Raw genomic sequence first — 14,303 nt, 5'->3', positions numbered from 1 at the left:
GGGGCTCATGCTGCCCATCACTCTTGGGTGCTGGGCCTTCAGTGTTTGTTTTCTTCTGCTCTTGCTCACTTGCTGCACAGCTTGCTAGAAGACAATCACGAGTGGCCTCCTACAAGCTATTTGCTCAAAAGCAGCATTCCTGGAATTCTGCAGATACCTGTTTTCTGAATGGCACAGATCCACTCTTTATGAGGTTAATGAGGAACTAGCTAGTCTCAGTTCTGTAGGGATATTAAAATATCATATCTGCTGATCGCACTACACTGAGCAGGCTCAGGTAGGGATATTGCTTGAAAACGCCACTGTGCTGTGGCGGGTGAGCTGGACTTTTGACGTGCAAGAGCTCCCTGATATACAGCTGGACTGAGTAGAGGTTGATGTGACACAGAGGTCTAGTAGAGATGGCATGGCAATTCATTTACTCATTTTCTGTTTCTGGGAAGCACCTGACATCATACAGTTTGTTACGTACCTGAGTTCTGGCCTTGGTTGATCTCTACTTCTCCTGAGAGCAGGGGTCCTCATTGGTGAACATTTAAGGGATACATGTAAATATTTTTCTCACCCTTGGAAGTCAAATGCAGCCTTGATGCTCAGAACTTAGGTTCAAATCTGAGGCAATGTCTTATTGCCCATCCTAGCTTGTATTCTGAGAATTTCCTCTGCAGCCAGCTCCATTAGAGAGAGAGTCTGCAAGGTCCCTGGTGAGAAGACAGCATATGTGAATAGTTACTTGAATGGAAGGAGGCACTGGTTTCTTTGGGATCTGCAGTGAGGGAGACTATGTTAAGGTAGTGTTTTAGTGTCTCCAGTGTCCTAGCCTCTGAGGAGGTCCAGTGTGCCCACTCCATACTCTTGCCTATATGCATGGTAGGGATTGGGTCAGACCTTGGGGGAGCAGAGGACATCAGGTACTTATCAGAGAGGGTTCCAATTATTTGCTGAGATATTTGACTCTTTTCCTCTTAATTAGCAAGCCATTAGACATAACATGTTAGAACTCTTGTTTGAATGTTTGAGAAGGTTTTTTTTTTTTTTTTTTTTTTTTTTTTTTGATGCTCCTTAAAGACTCAGAGCAGCAATAGAGGTTGAGTCTGCTGCCCTTACTTGGGGGAAGGGAAGACTGGGCTAGCACGTGAATGAGGAAAAGCAAGAGTGGGGGTTCTTGGGCCTGTTATTTGGCTGGGATATGGAAGACTGCCCACAAGTCCTCCTAGGAGCTGGTATCAAGTGAGACTGTCATGGTAGTCTGAAATGTGTATATTGTCTTCTTCCTGTTTCTGGTTGGAGGAGCTGCTGGGATCTGACACCACCTGTTATTCATGTAGACAAAAATGGGCCCTGAGCAGAGGGGCTTAGCAGACAGACATCCAGGTAACCTTGTAGACCCTGTGCATACATACCTGGGCATAGCCTGGGTCCAGGTTCCGCCACATGGAACAGGACAGAAAAAGCCCATCATTTGTTTTCTAGAGTATACTCATTTCCCTGGCTTCCCATTCTTCTACAGCTTACGGTTATTTCAGAAGTTTGACACCTTCCGGATTCTGGTTTGTGGCGGGGATGGCAGTGTTGGCTGGGTCCTCTCTGAAATTGACAGCCTCAACCTTCACAAACAGGTACTACAAATAGGTGTTGAGGAACACCCCACTGTGATAAATGAATGGGAAAATCATGTAGGTCAAGGGAGCTGTAAAAACACCTGTATGTGTATGGAATGAGTATGGGGCTGTAGTCCTGGAGGTAATGTACCTAATTGCTGGATGCCTCTGTCTTGAGAGGAAAGGAAGAATTTTCAACCTCTAAAGTTTGAGTTATGGTTCATCGAACCTAATTGCCTAGTTTTAACACTAAAATAAAAATACATTATCCTGATTTCTTACTGTGTTCATTGAATTTTTACCCCCAGTCTCCCTTTTTGGTAATTAGCCATTGTGCATACTGTTATAACCATTGCTCAGATTGTGTCAAAATGTACACTGTTCATCTGATACCTGCTAGTTGGTTCCTGAACTGTTGAAATAGTGGTATGTGTGGATTTCTATACTCTGCTCCATGAACAGCTCAGAGTGGCAGTTCCCCATGGGATGTATTGGGAGGAACTGAGTTAGCACTTCTAGTGCCAGGAGGTGGAAGGCTGAGACAACCTTGCCGAAATCTTGTTTATGTTCTAGAATCTTCTCTTTTGAGGACCCCCTTATTTAAATTTTTAGTGCCAAATTGGACTTGTCAGGGATGCTCCAGTTCACATTCCAGGTGTCATGGAACCCTCCTTTGCCTTGAGGCTCATTTTTGTTTTGCCCAAGTATGTAAGCAGAAAGTGTTAATTTTAAATAATAATAATAATAATAATAATAATAATAATAATAATAATAAAAATAAAATAATAATAACAACAATAATAGTAATAATAATGTCAGGCACAGCTTTATTGGAAAGCTGTTTTAAACTTATCCCCTGTTCATGGTTTTTGCCTTGTTTTCTATTGAGGTAATAATATGTACAAAATAAAAATGGCTGTCTCACCATCATTGTTCGGCCAGCACCTCACCTGTCTGTCAGTAAAGATCAGTTTTTTTCCTGCCAGGCAGTGATGGCACATGCTTTTAATCCTGGCCCAGCACTTGGGAGACAGAGAGGCAGATGAATCTCTGTGAATTCGAAGCCAGCCTGGTTTGCAGAGTTCCAGAATAGCCAGGGATACACAAAGGAATACTGTCTTGAAATGACAACAACAACAACAACAAAACAAGACAAAACAAAACAAGACAGACAGATTTCTCTAGTTTTCTGGCTTGTCATTTTTCTCTTCTTTATAATTTTTTTTTTGTTCTTTAGTTTTCAGTTATTTTGTGTTCTTTGTCTAGTTTTACTCACCAATCGTATTTTGTGTATTGTCTGGAGAAGAGATGGTCCAGGATTTACTGATAGGCACACCATAACTTTAGGAAAAGAAGCAGCACCCCCCAGTGGTGGGATTACAGTATACAGCCTTGCTGACTGGCTTTTGAGCTTAATGTTTGGCCTGCTAGGAAGGCTATGAATATGGTTCTTGTACTCAGTCAAGTTCTGTGAACACTTGTCTCCTATGGCTTCTTTGTGCTCTTTGGAGTTCTGTCCACTCTCCCCTGAACCCCAAGCTTCCCGAGCCCTGTATGTGGTAGTGTTTCTTCTAGCTCCTAGTACATGCTATATGGTTAAACCTCAAGGGTCCCATCCTCATCCTTCACACTTTTCCTATGGGGAAAGTTTTGTGACTCACTGGAGTTTGATGCCATGTCGATTTGGGGGACACTCTGGGTTTTTTGGGTATTGTAAGGTTGCAAGTTTCCTACATTGCCTGAATGTCTTCATGCATCCAGGGCCTAAGGAGAAGCCCTATAACTATTTCTAATATGTTGGTCTTCCTCTTTCCCTACTTCAAGCAAGTTTCTGGCTTACCCAAATGACCCCAGCCCTGTTGTATCTTCCCTAGTCTGGACCATCTATAGGCTGCTGAGAGTGACCGTCCCTAGGACAGTTACAACCCTTGGTCCCTCCCTGCTGACAGCGGACTTTACTAGAGCCCATGTCTGCCCCTTCCTTCTTTTCTGTTCTGCCTTCTTCCCTTACTTTTGCCCTCTGTTAAGTCTAGGAGATAGTGGGGCTAGGGCCAATTTGGAGAGCCACCACCTCATAGGTACATGTGTACAGACTAGGTCTTTATGTTCTGACAGTCTTAGCATGGCTTTTGATAGGACCTAGAAGTCAGTGGGGGGACTTTTAGGGTGTGGAATGACACTAGTGACAGCTTTTGGAAGTGAATTTGGCATCAATGAATGAGATACATAGTAGGGTGAGAGATGTTTGAGGAGTTACAGAATGATTCCTCAGGTCTGAGTAATTCAGTGTCTTTGGGAAGGGAGAGGTTGTAGAAACCAGGGGGTTTCAAGGGTTGATTGCCAAGACATGTAAATAAGTGAGGAAGGGCTGGGGATCCTGGGATCTGCTGTTGGTCTCAGAGCTGATCTGTCCCCTCTGGTGGGCTCTGCTGAGAAGGTACAGGCCACACACTTAAGACCAGACTTCTGCACTTCTTGTGGCTACTGATGGTGTCAACAGGGTGGGTACCACATGGGAATGGGTCTTAGACTTGGTGTCTAAGGGAATGTTTTCCTCACTGTTTTCCACCAGTGTCAGCTAGGTGTGCTGCCCCTGGGGACAGGGAATGACCTGGCCCGTGTTCTCGGCTGGGGCTCTGCCTGTGATGATGATACTCAGCTCCCTCAGATCTTGGCAAAGCTGGAGAGGGCCAGCACTAAGATGCTGGACAGGTGAGTGGGGCAGCCAGGATGTGTGAATGGAAGTTGGACCAAGAAGCATTGGTCGCTGTGGCCAAGCTTCTTACTCTAAGACCAATGAGCACTAAGACTAGCCTCAGTCTCAGAAAACCAGAAAACCTCAAAAAGTCAGAATAGAACTAAGGTCAAGGCACCAGACCACAACATTGGAGTGATGAGGAGTTGGATGGGGGGACAGGGCCCTGCAGATCCCTGGGTGTCAGTGGGCAGGCTGCAGCTGAGCTGACTTTGAACCTGTGCAGGTGGAGTGTCATGGCATATGAGACCAAGCTCCCTCGGCAGGCCTCCTCCTCTACTGTCACTGAGGACTTCAGCGAGGACTCAGAGGTACCACTACCTGCTTGCTCTTGCTCTTCCTCTTGTAATGCTGGGCATGGCACTTCACACTCAGCACTGAGCTGTCCCCCAGCCCACCACCTGCTATTTAAGCCCTACATGTAATTTCATGCTCTTAGCTTTTTTTTACTGTATCTCTGCCACTTGTGTGCTTCTGAGAGAGAGTGCAGGAAGAACCTTGGGCTGGGCTTCAGGCTGAGCAGGCTCAACTTTAGGGCTTCATGACTATTGGGAGATTTCTTAAGTTCTCACCAGGATTTGAGGTGCTTCCAAGTGCCTACTCCCTTGTTATGTCTTATGCTCCTTACTGAAGCTCACGCCTATTGCAGTCTGCTGTTCCTTCCTACACAGCCTCCTCCTGTCTGCTTCCGGAAGTCTCCATGCTCGCCTGTCTCTTTCTGCCTGCCTGTCTCTCTCTGATGTCTGTGCTGCCCTTGCAGTTAGCATACACAGTTTCAGCATCAGTCTCAGTCCTTTGTGCTGAGCAGTGGCCACTCTAGGGATTCAGTTCTGGGATCCTGAGGGGTGGGGTTTTGTCTTTATGTCCTGCTAGGTGACTGGTCTGACAAGCCCAAGGGGTCAAGAACAGTAGCAATCAGCAAGCCAAGCCAAGCCTGCTTTTTATGGCTTCACAGGTGGAGCACGGTCTGTGCTTTCGTTTTGAGAATATTTGTGTAGAGCCTGAGAAATACCCAGGAAAATGTCTGAGACTCTGGCACAAATGGTTTCTCTTTGACCTGTGAGAAAGCTTGCTGGCCATGGGGAGGGCAGAGAACAGTGGCGCTCTCCTGTCTGTGGGTAGAGCTGAGTGAGGTATCAGTGGACAGCTCTGATAGTGTTTGGAGATGGTCTGTTCTGTGAGAGGATGGACCAGAAGGGCCTAAGAAAACTCCCCAGTCAGACACTAATGGACCTTATCCATTAATTGTGAGACTGTTTTGGTATGATTACAGGTGCAGCAAATTCTCTTCTATGAAGACTCAGTTGCAGCCCATCTTTCAAAAATCTTAACTTCAGACCAACATTCTGTGGTAATCTCATCAGCCAAGTGAGTAATGGGGCTTTGGGGATTTAGAGAGGCAGCAAATGACCTATACAGGGTCCCAGCCAAGCTGCCCGTTGTTTCCTACAGAGTGCTCTGTGAGACAGTGAAGGACTTTGTGGCTCGAGTGGGCAAGGCCTATGAGAAGACGACAGAGAGCTCGCAGGAGTCAGAAGTCATGGCCAAGAAGGTAGGTTTCTGGGCACAGGGTAGGTGGAGCAGCAGGTGCACAAGAGCTTGCTCTCCATGCCACTTTTTCTTGAATCTAGTGCTCTGTCTTGAAAGAGAAACTGGACTCTCTCCTCAAGACCTTGGATGACGAGTCCCAGGCTTCATCCTCTCTGTCCAACCCACCTCCTACCATTGCTGAGGAGGCTGAGGATGGGGACGGATCAGGCAACATCTGTAGCTCTACTGGGGACCATCTGGTGGGCTCGGCATGCCCCTCCCGGCCACAGATCTTCCGGCCCCGGGAGCAGCTAATGCTGAGAGCCAACAGCCTGAAGAAAGCAATTCGCCAGATTATAGAGCACACAGAAAAAGGTAATGGGTCTCTTAGTCCCTAGGTGGTACTAGAGTTCCCAAATTTCCTCAATGTAGTTCTAGACCAAGAGTGGTACGTGAAAGTCATTTTGGCCCAAGGACTTCCTCACCTCCATGGTCATATAACATTTCCCAATCCTACCTCACTGTCTCCTACCTTCTCTCATTGCCTGGGACAACACTTGATACCAGGCTCTCCCTCTCACTTTATCAACTCTCCTCCTGTCACTCTGAGCAGCTCCACCTCTTCTCACTTCTGACCCTGTGGTCACACCACACCTGGTCACTGGTGTGGCCATATTACTCGCTTTCTGTCTAGGACCTTTAGTTACTCTCTTCACCTCCATATCATCCTGTCTCAGAGTCCTCACCAGCCTGTTAGCTGGAGTGCCCAAGTCCTAGCATTAACTGAGTTAATTAGCACATTAACTGAGCTAGGGCATTGAACTAAGTTTGTTGTGGTGAGGATTTTGGGTCAGAGCCCTGAGCCAGTCTACCATTGAAAAGAGAGAACCTGTAGTAGTATCCTTAGCCCTATGGGCACAGTCTTAGCAAGAATGTTCTTTCTTTACCAGCGGTGGATGAACAGAATGCCCAGACCCAGGAGCAGCAGGGTTTTGTCCTAGGCCTTTCTGAATCTGAGAAGAAGGACCTGAAAACTGACAATAGAGTGTGTACATCATCTGCCCATAGTGAGAGCTGTGTGGTTACCAAGGGGAGGAGTCAACGCAAAGGTATGGCTGGGCTTTGGTTTGGACGATACGTGGTGAGCTTGTCATGGTCACTTTAGGGTGCTTTTTCTCTTTGCTCTGGCCATTGGATTAAACCAACATTCTCACCTGTAGCCTACATCTGTGCCATCTTCATGTCACCAGTGTATGATTAGTAGAGGCAAGTGCACTGTATCACCTGCAGGAAACAGGGCCTTCCCTGCTGAGGAGCGTCCCTGTCCTCCCTAGGTGTTCTTAGAGCCTTCTTATGGCTGCTCAGAAGTGTCTGGCAAAACTGAGACCTTCATCCCTCTCAGAATAGACCCTAGCAGAGGTCTTCAAAAGGAAGGGGTTCTTCCCATCAGCTGTCATGGCGCTGTGGGCTAGGGAAGGGGGTTTTTCTAGAGTAGACATACTGTTAGTTAGCATCAGAACTCCTGTGCCTTCTGTACCCAAACTATAATTAGGGGTCAGCCCCTCTCTGTCCTCATACTGCTGTCCAAGTTTGTGTCCTTTTAAGATGAGCCAGGCCCACAGTGGACGTGTGAATATTCTTCCTTCACCTTTTCACGGGGACTCTTCATCGCACATACTACTGGCTAATGAGTGGCTTGGAACACTCCTTCTTTCCCACAGCCCTCCTGTCTGTTCATTTTGTTATGACTCCATTTAGCTGTGTTCTGCTTTGGACAGTTCAAGTGTGTTATCCTGTTTTACAGCATCCAGGGCCCCTTGTGAAAAGCTGATGAGCAAAGGTCTGTCACTTGGCAGCTCTGCCTCGCTCCCTCCCAATACAGGAAGCCGGGACAGCCTGCCTGCTCTGAACACCAAGATCCTATATCCAAGTGAGTGAACCGGTCCCCCCTGGAGGAGTCTTAGTCTGGGGATGGGGTGCAAAGGAGGCTAGAGGTGCTTGCTGGCCTTGGCTGGGCTTGTGGCACCCTGTGGTCTTGGAAAGAATAAGACTGTTGCTGTCCTTGGAGATCTTGCAGGTCCATGGAAATATACACAGAACTCTGTAGCTGGACTTATGTGACTGTGTGAAAAATGCCTTTTTGGCTGTGTAGTATCTTTTACTCCTTAGCAATTTCATACATGTATGCAGTGTATTTGACATACCTACCTCCAACACCTCCTGCCAGGCCACCACAGTGGCCCTCCAGTGTACTCTCCATACTTTATGTCCTTCTCTTTTTAGAGTTTTTATAATCCACTGAGTCTAATTAGTGCACATAGGTTTGGGCCACCCATTGCAGCATGGGCAACCTAGTAGTAGCCGCCTTTCTCCCCCCAAAGCTATCAACTGCCAGTAGCTCCTCAACTAGGCCCAAGGCCTTAGGAACCCTTTATCCCCTGCTTGGATTTCGACTGGCTTGATGTGTAGCTGATCAGTGCTGCTGTGGCTGTTATGTCCACCAGCCCATCATTTCAAGCTCTCTTTCCCCATCTTTAGGCTCTTCCATTTTTTTCTGTCCTGTTTGCCCCAGCATTTCTGAATCTTTGGGAGGGATTGATACAGTTGTTTCTTTTAGGGTGAGCACTCAACACTTATTTATTCTCAGCACTTTGACCAATTAGGGGTCTATACATTAACCACTGCTCACTGGTAGAAACAAAATTTAGAATACGGTATGACATCATGATTGTTTAGCAAGAACAAAAACAAAAACAAAAACCCAGCAGCAGCAAGTTTTCTCTTAGGACCTATCCTCTTTCCAGCCATGGACTGTTGGCCAGGTGTATAGTACTAGACATGAATCCTCTGTCTGGTGGTGTAGGCCACAAATGTAGGTAGAAAGTGATCTACCCCACAGTCGTTATATCACTGTTGCACTAGTGGGCACATCTTCCTGGCAGGTTGGTATTGCAGCATGCAAACAAAGTCTAGTGCTGGGTAAGACCATTGCTATCCCTCCCTCCCCCCCAGTCTCCAACCCCAACAGACCACATAACACATTTCAGCTCCAAGAAAACTAGCCAGGAGGGAGAGTGCTTCCTAGTTATTTCCAGATTAATTTCTCTGTGTCCTGAAGCCCAAGTGTACTTACTGTGTCTTTAATATATATATATATATATATATATTGTCACTGTCTTTAGACACATCAGAAGAAGGTATTAGATCCCGTTACAGATTATTGTGAGCCACCATGTAGTTGCTGGGAATTGAACTTAGGACCTCTGGAAGAACAAACAGTCAGTGCTCTTAACTGCTGAGCCATCTATCTCTCTAGCTCCTGAGCAAGAGAGTTTTACCATGTAGTTTTGATGGACAACCAAAAGCAATGTCAATAGCCCATGTTGTTTTGGGAGCTCTTGGACTCTTGACCAATAATAACTTACAGTATAGTATCCCGAGCCTAGAAAGGTACTTGTTTAAATAAAAGACATGTAATGTACAAATAATGCCAGGTAAATGAAGGAGACAGTTTTTAATGTGTGTTCTGGGTATTAAATTCTACTGTCCGATATAATTTACTTTAATATGGGATGGTAGTGGTGATTTTGAATTGTTAGTCAAATTGGAGCACTTGTTCATAATGTTGACCTGTAGGATATGTGGCACCAACCTTAGAGATCTGTCTTGCTCCATCTAGAGCTCCCGGCCAAGTACCTCTTCATCTTCCCTTGCAGGTGTTCGGGCAGGGATGTCTGGCTCCTTGCCAGGGGGCTCAGTCATCAGTCGCTTGTTAATTAACGCTGATCCCTTTAATGCTGAACCTGAAAACCTGTAAGTATGAGGCAATACCAATGGGGCATTTTGTTAGGATGCAGAGTACAGAGGTCTGATTCACAATTGGTCAGAGCCATCAGTGGACACCAGGCTCTTTTTCAGCTGTTCTTGGATGTGTACCTGAGAGCCTTCCCTGTAGGTTAATGTAGGACAGCAGAGGACGGACCTATTATTGTCCTGTCCCAGGCCCTGAAATAGGCCAAGGCCAGATCAGTATTGACTGTGTTGACACTTCTTTACTCACTACATTTTGTCCTTGTCGCTTGTTGTCTCGTGGTGTTGGCCCTCTCTCCAGTGATGTAGCTTCTAGCATTCCTGGACTGAAATCCTCCAGGTGGTTGTTCCCTGGGTTAGAGTTCCTGGAGACAGTGTCTTACTTTGAGGATTTTAGAGAGAACGTCTGGTGGCTCCTCTGTGCTGTGTTCCAGAGGTGGTGTGGCCTCTTCTACCATGTTGTGAGGCTGTAAAGACATTTGCATAGTGGTTTAATGGATCTCTGTGCATATTAGAGCTCACTGTAGACGGTGTTTCTCACACCACAGAAGACACTATTTCAGTCATCTTTTTTTCCTGCTACTGATTGCAGCTTTGTGGGCAGCTAGAGGCTGGTGGCAGCTGGCTATAAGTTGCCTGCTCTTACTGTCCGGTGTGATGATGGAGTACTTGTGTGGTTCACAGATGCCCTGTTTTGGGAAGGTGGCTCTTAAGTCTCCAGCCTAGTGGTGCATGGGTCTCTGCTCCTGATCTAGTCTTGTGCTCAGACCCTGATGTATTTCCTTAGCAGAGGCAGAGCTCCAGTTTCTCTGGGATCAACACTCTTGGGGCCTTGAACCAGGAGACCTCCTTTGTTTACCTCCTTTGATGTCATAGACGGCCCCTCTGTGGCTAAGCCTGGTTTCCCCTCTCTGTCATGGGCAACTGCTTCCTCCTTGGATCCCTGCACCCAGCCTTTCCTGCTCTTGTTCTTGCACCCTATTTTCTGTATTACTTCTTTTTTTTTTTTCTTCATAGGACCTATAAATACTGCTCATCACATGCTCTTTAGTTTAGAAAATAGCTTGGCCCCAGAGCTCTTCTGAGCAGTCACAAGGCACTTGAAGTAGATGTATGATCAGGAAGGACTCTTGCTCTACAGATTGGTTCTCATCAGGTTGCAAGAAACATAACCTAAAATGTATTAGAATTCTAGCACAAACTTGGTGGAGCTCCTCTTTTTGTCCAGTGTCTATGAGCATTTTCAGAACTTATCTTCCTCATAGTGTCTGTCACATGGGCTTGGGGGAGGACATGGGGTAGGACACACCCGTGGCTCTAGAAGAATAGGTGAGTGCGTGGACAGTGCTACAGAGGTGTCACCAGAAGTGTTCTGGGGAAGGGAGGCTTTTGGCCTTGGTACAGGGGTTTTCAGTCACTGCCCTTTCACCTCAGAGACTGGTTGGACAGTTGAGCAGTGTTAGAGAAGCATGCTGTGAAGACCTCTGGGAAACAGTCTGTCAGTGCTTCAAGGGCAAACCAGAGGCCATGTGTCCCAGTGGTTCTGCCCATGGTACAAACTCTTATTGAGTCTAAAACATATGTCTACAGCAACATGGGCACTAGTGTGTACAAGTCATCACTAGAACACAAATCAATTTGAATGTTTATCAGTTAATGATAGACAAAATGTAGTAAAGCCACATAATAGAAGATTGCTTTGCATAAAGACAAACTGTGGATAAAGGGAAGGAGCCAGCGCACAGTGTCTCATCCCATTTATCTGACACGTTCTGCATAGGCATACCCAGAGGATCAGTAATTTCTAGGGCCTGTGAGGAAGTAGGAGCCAATGCAAGTGATGATGGTTCTGAAACTGATGAAAGGACTCTAAATGTACTAGAAACTGTTGAGTCGTGTACTTTGACGTGGTAGTGACAGGATATGTGAATATCATCTTGGTAGAGCTCTTACCACAACAAACAAATACCCCACACAAACCCTGAATCATGGCCCTGGATTCAGACTCTAAACACAGGAAAAGGAAACAAAGCAAACCTTAGTGAAAACAACAACAAAACATGGTAAAAGCCATGAGTTTTGTTCTGCGGGAGAATGGCAGGACAGTCATGGAGGAACCTGTCAGGCAGAGCCATTGAGAGACTTTAAATTTGCCTTTGCAGAGAATACTACACAGAGAAGTGTGTCATGAACAACTATTTTGGCATTGGCTTGGATGCAAAGATATCTCTGGACTTTAACAACAAGCGTGATGAACACCCAGAGAAATGCAGGTATGTACTCCTTATTGTCAGTAGAGGTGTGGAAAGAGGCAGCCAAGAAGCCAGCTCAGAAGGGGAGGGACTCCACCCCTGGATTGGCCATCTTGGGCAAACTGGATATCAGGAAGCCAGTGATGTGTATGACTGTAGTGGGCTGTCTCTTACCCCGCGTTGGAACCTATGATGATGTGTTGGAGGGAGGTGACATGAGTGTGCTGTGCTGCAAGGCCACCATCCCACACTGTTCATGGGGATTTGGGGATTCAGAGATTATTTTCTCCTTTGTGCTTTTCTTTGTTTTATTTATTTACTTGTGTGTATGAGTGGGTGTGGATGAGCAGATGGCACAGTGCATGTGTAGAGGTCAGAAGACCACCTTAGGCGTCGTGTAGTCCTTGGCTTATAGTTTGTTTTGAGACAGTCTTCTATTTTTCACTGCTGCATTCCTGGCTGACTGGTCCATGGGGTTCTGGGAATTTTCCTATTCTGCTTCCCATCAAGCCATGGTGCCCTGGGATTTCAGATATGCTCCGTTGCATCCAGTTGTATGTGGGTTCTGGAGATTCAAACCCGGGTCCTCATGCTTGCATAGAAAGCACTTTATCCACTAGTCATCTCTCCAGCATAATTTTATAGCCACAAGTCATGATATATAATTTCTTTTTTGAGGGTCACTTACTTCCTTTTCAGAATGTGATTGCTTTCTTGATAGAGTGTCACTTTGTAGCATACTTTATTGTTGCTAAATTTACTCTTCTTGCATGTCTGAAAAGCCAGGACTGTTTTGTTCCAGTGTCCTGTTGTATACACAGTTGCTGAGTCCCCAAGCTTCATAACAGTAATTCAGGTTATTGTAAGAGAAGCCCTGACCAAGGTGGCATTTCTTTTTCTAGGAGTCGGACTAAGAACATGATGTGGTACGGTGTCCTTGGCACCAAAGAGTTGCTGCACAGAACTTACAGGAACCTGGAACAGAAGGTCCTGCTGGAGGTGAGTGGCAGCCTCCTGGCCTGTGGGTGATCTCCCAACCTTGGTTATAGATCATTTCTACTGAGCCTTGCCTGATCTTCCCTGAGGAGCCCTTGCCTTGCCCCAGGCCCACCAGCATATCAAATTGGTGCCAGGAAGAACTGGCACATGCTAAGTGTTGCTTTTTTTCTCTCCATCTGCCTTTCTGTGGCACAGTGTGATGGGCGCCCTATTCCCCTCCCGAGTCTTCAAGGAATTGCTGTCCTCAACATTCCCAGCTATGCTGGAGGGACAAACTTCTGGGGGGGCACCAAGGAAGATGATGTACGTATGGGGTTTGAGGTGGTTGGGCTGGGCTTAGCAAGGTCAGTGAGGTATGACTAGATGCGATATCTCCTTGGTCCTGACAGTGGGCATGGTGGAGGACCAGATAGACAGGTTCCCTCACCAATTGGCCTGGTATCTAGAAGGCAGGTCTAGCACAAGATCAAGTGAGAAGCAGCTGGGACTTGAAGGGGAACTTAAATTGGCCAAATTGGCAGCTACTAGATGGCAAGTATTTCATTTTGGCAGAGGAAAGAAGATGTGGAAGCTCAGAAGCAAGAAGGGGCAGAGTACACAGAGAACAGTTCCCAACTGCAGTGTGGATATGTGCATGGAGGAGGGAGATGCCTGCAGGGCCTCATTGCATGAGGCAATAGAAGCCAGAAGCAGGAGTCTGGGATTTATGCCAAGAACATAGGAAGATATTGACAGGCTTTAACCAGGGTTTGCATGTAATTAAAACAACCAGCTAGCACTTACTGCAGACTTATGTGTAGGCTACTGTTCTGAGTACCTGGAACCTGTTCACACTTTCATTCTATATACCTCCCTCTCCTAAGGAGCAAGCAGTGTTATCTCCCTCTGAAGGAAGGAGGACATGAATAATTTGCCTGAGGTCCAATATCTAATAAATAGCACGTTTGAGAGCTAGTCTCAGGCAATGGGCTTCTGGGTAACAGATACCCAACCCTGCACTACATTTACCACCATTCCTGTACCATGTGTGGGTGTGGGCTTGTCTGTCTCACCAGAATCCCCAGAACAGGAAGCAGAGCAAGAGGGAGACGCGTTTGGGGAAGTGAGGCAGACAGCTTTCATGCTGGCCCTTTCAGACTTTTGCAGCTCCATCATTCGATGATAAGATTCTGGAGGTGGTTGCTGTGTTCGGCAGCATGCAGATGGCTGTGTCTCGTGTAATTAAGCTACAGCATCATCGGATTGCCCAGGTACTGGCCATGCTCTTCCAGAGGTCTAGCCCACCCCCTTCTGGGACTCATCCCTGTTTGGAGAGGCAGGGCCTAGCCTAGGATTCTTAGATTTGCTCACAGTAGA

At 46.5% G+C, this 14,303-nt stretch overlaps 1 protein-coding gene across 6 annotated transcripts in view; it reads left to right on the top strand.

Moving 5' to 3' along the window:
* Positions 1-14,303, top strand: part of Dgkd (diacylglycerol kinase delta) — a 90,378-nt gene that overhangs the window by 66,843 nt on the left and 9,232 nt on the right. For all 6 annotated transcript variants that reach the window (XM_076914841.1, XM_076914842.1, XM_034521721.2 and 3 more), the window contains 13 exons: positions 1,511-1,619; positions 4,174-4,313; positions 4,583-4,667; positions 5,630-5,724; positions 5,809-5,908; positions 5,988-6,261; positions 6,837-6,995; positions 7,691-7,816; positions 9,603-9,699; positions 11,859-11,969; positions 12,851-12,947; positions 13,143-13,250; positions 14,084-14,197. In XM_076914841.1, coding sequence (XP_076770956.1) covers positions 1,511-1,619; positions 4,174-4,313; positions 4,583-4,667; positions 5,630-5,724; positions 5,809-5,908; positions 5,988-6,261; positions 6,837-6,995; positions 7,691-7,816; positions 9,603-9,699; positions 11,859-11,969; positions 12,851-12,947; positions 13,143-13,250; positions 14,084-14,197 — 1,615 coding nt within the window. The remainder of the gene's footprint in view (positions 1-1,510; positions 1,620-4,173; positions 4,314-4,582; positions 4,668-5,629; positions 5,725-5,808; positions 5,909-5,987; positions 6,262-6,836; positions 6,996-7,690; positions 7,817-9,602; positions 9,700-11,858; positions 11,970-12,850; positions 12,948-13,142; positions 13,251-14,083; positions 14,198-14,303) is intronic.

Source organism: Arvicanthis niloticus, chromosome 17 (genome assembly GCF_011762505.2).
Source record: "Arvicanthis niloticus isolate mArvNil1 chromosome 17, mArvNil1.pat.X, whole genome shotgun sequence".
NCBI classification, from domain to species: Eukaryota; Metazoa; Chordata; class Mammalia; order Rodentia; family Muridae; genus Arvicanthis; species Arvicanthis niloticus.
Note: the sequence above shows the minus strand (reverse complement) of the source record. Positions and strands in the feature narration are given on the sequence as shown.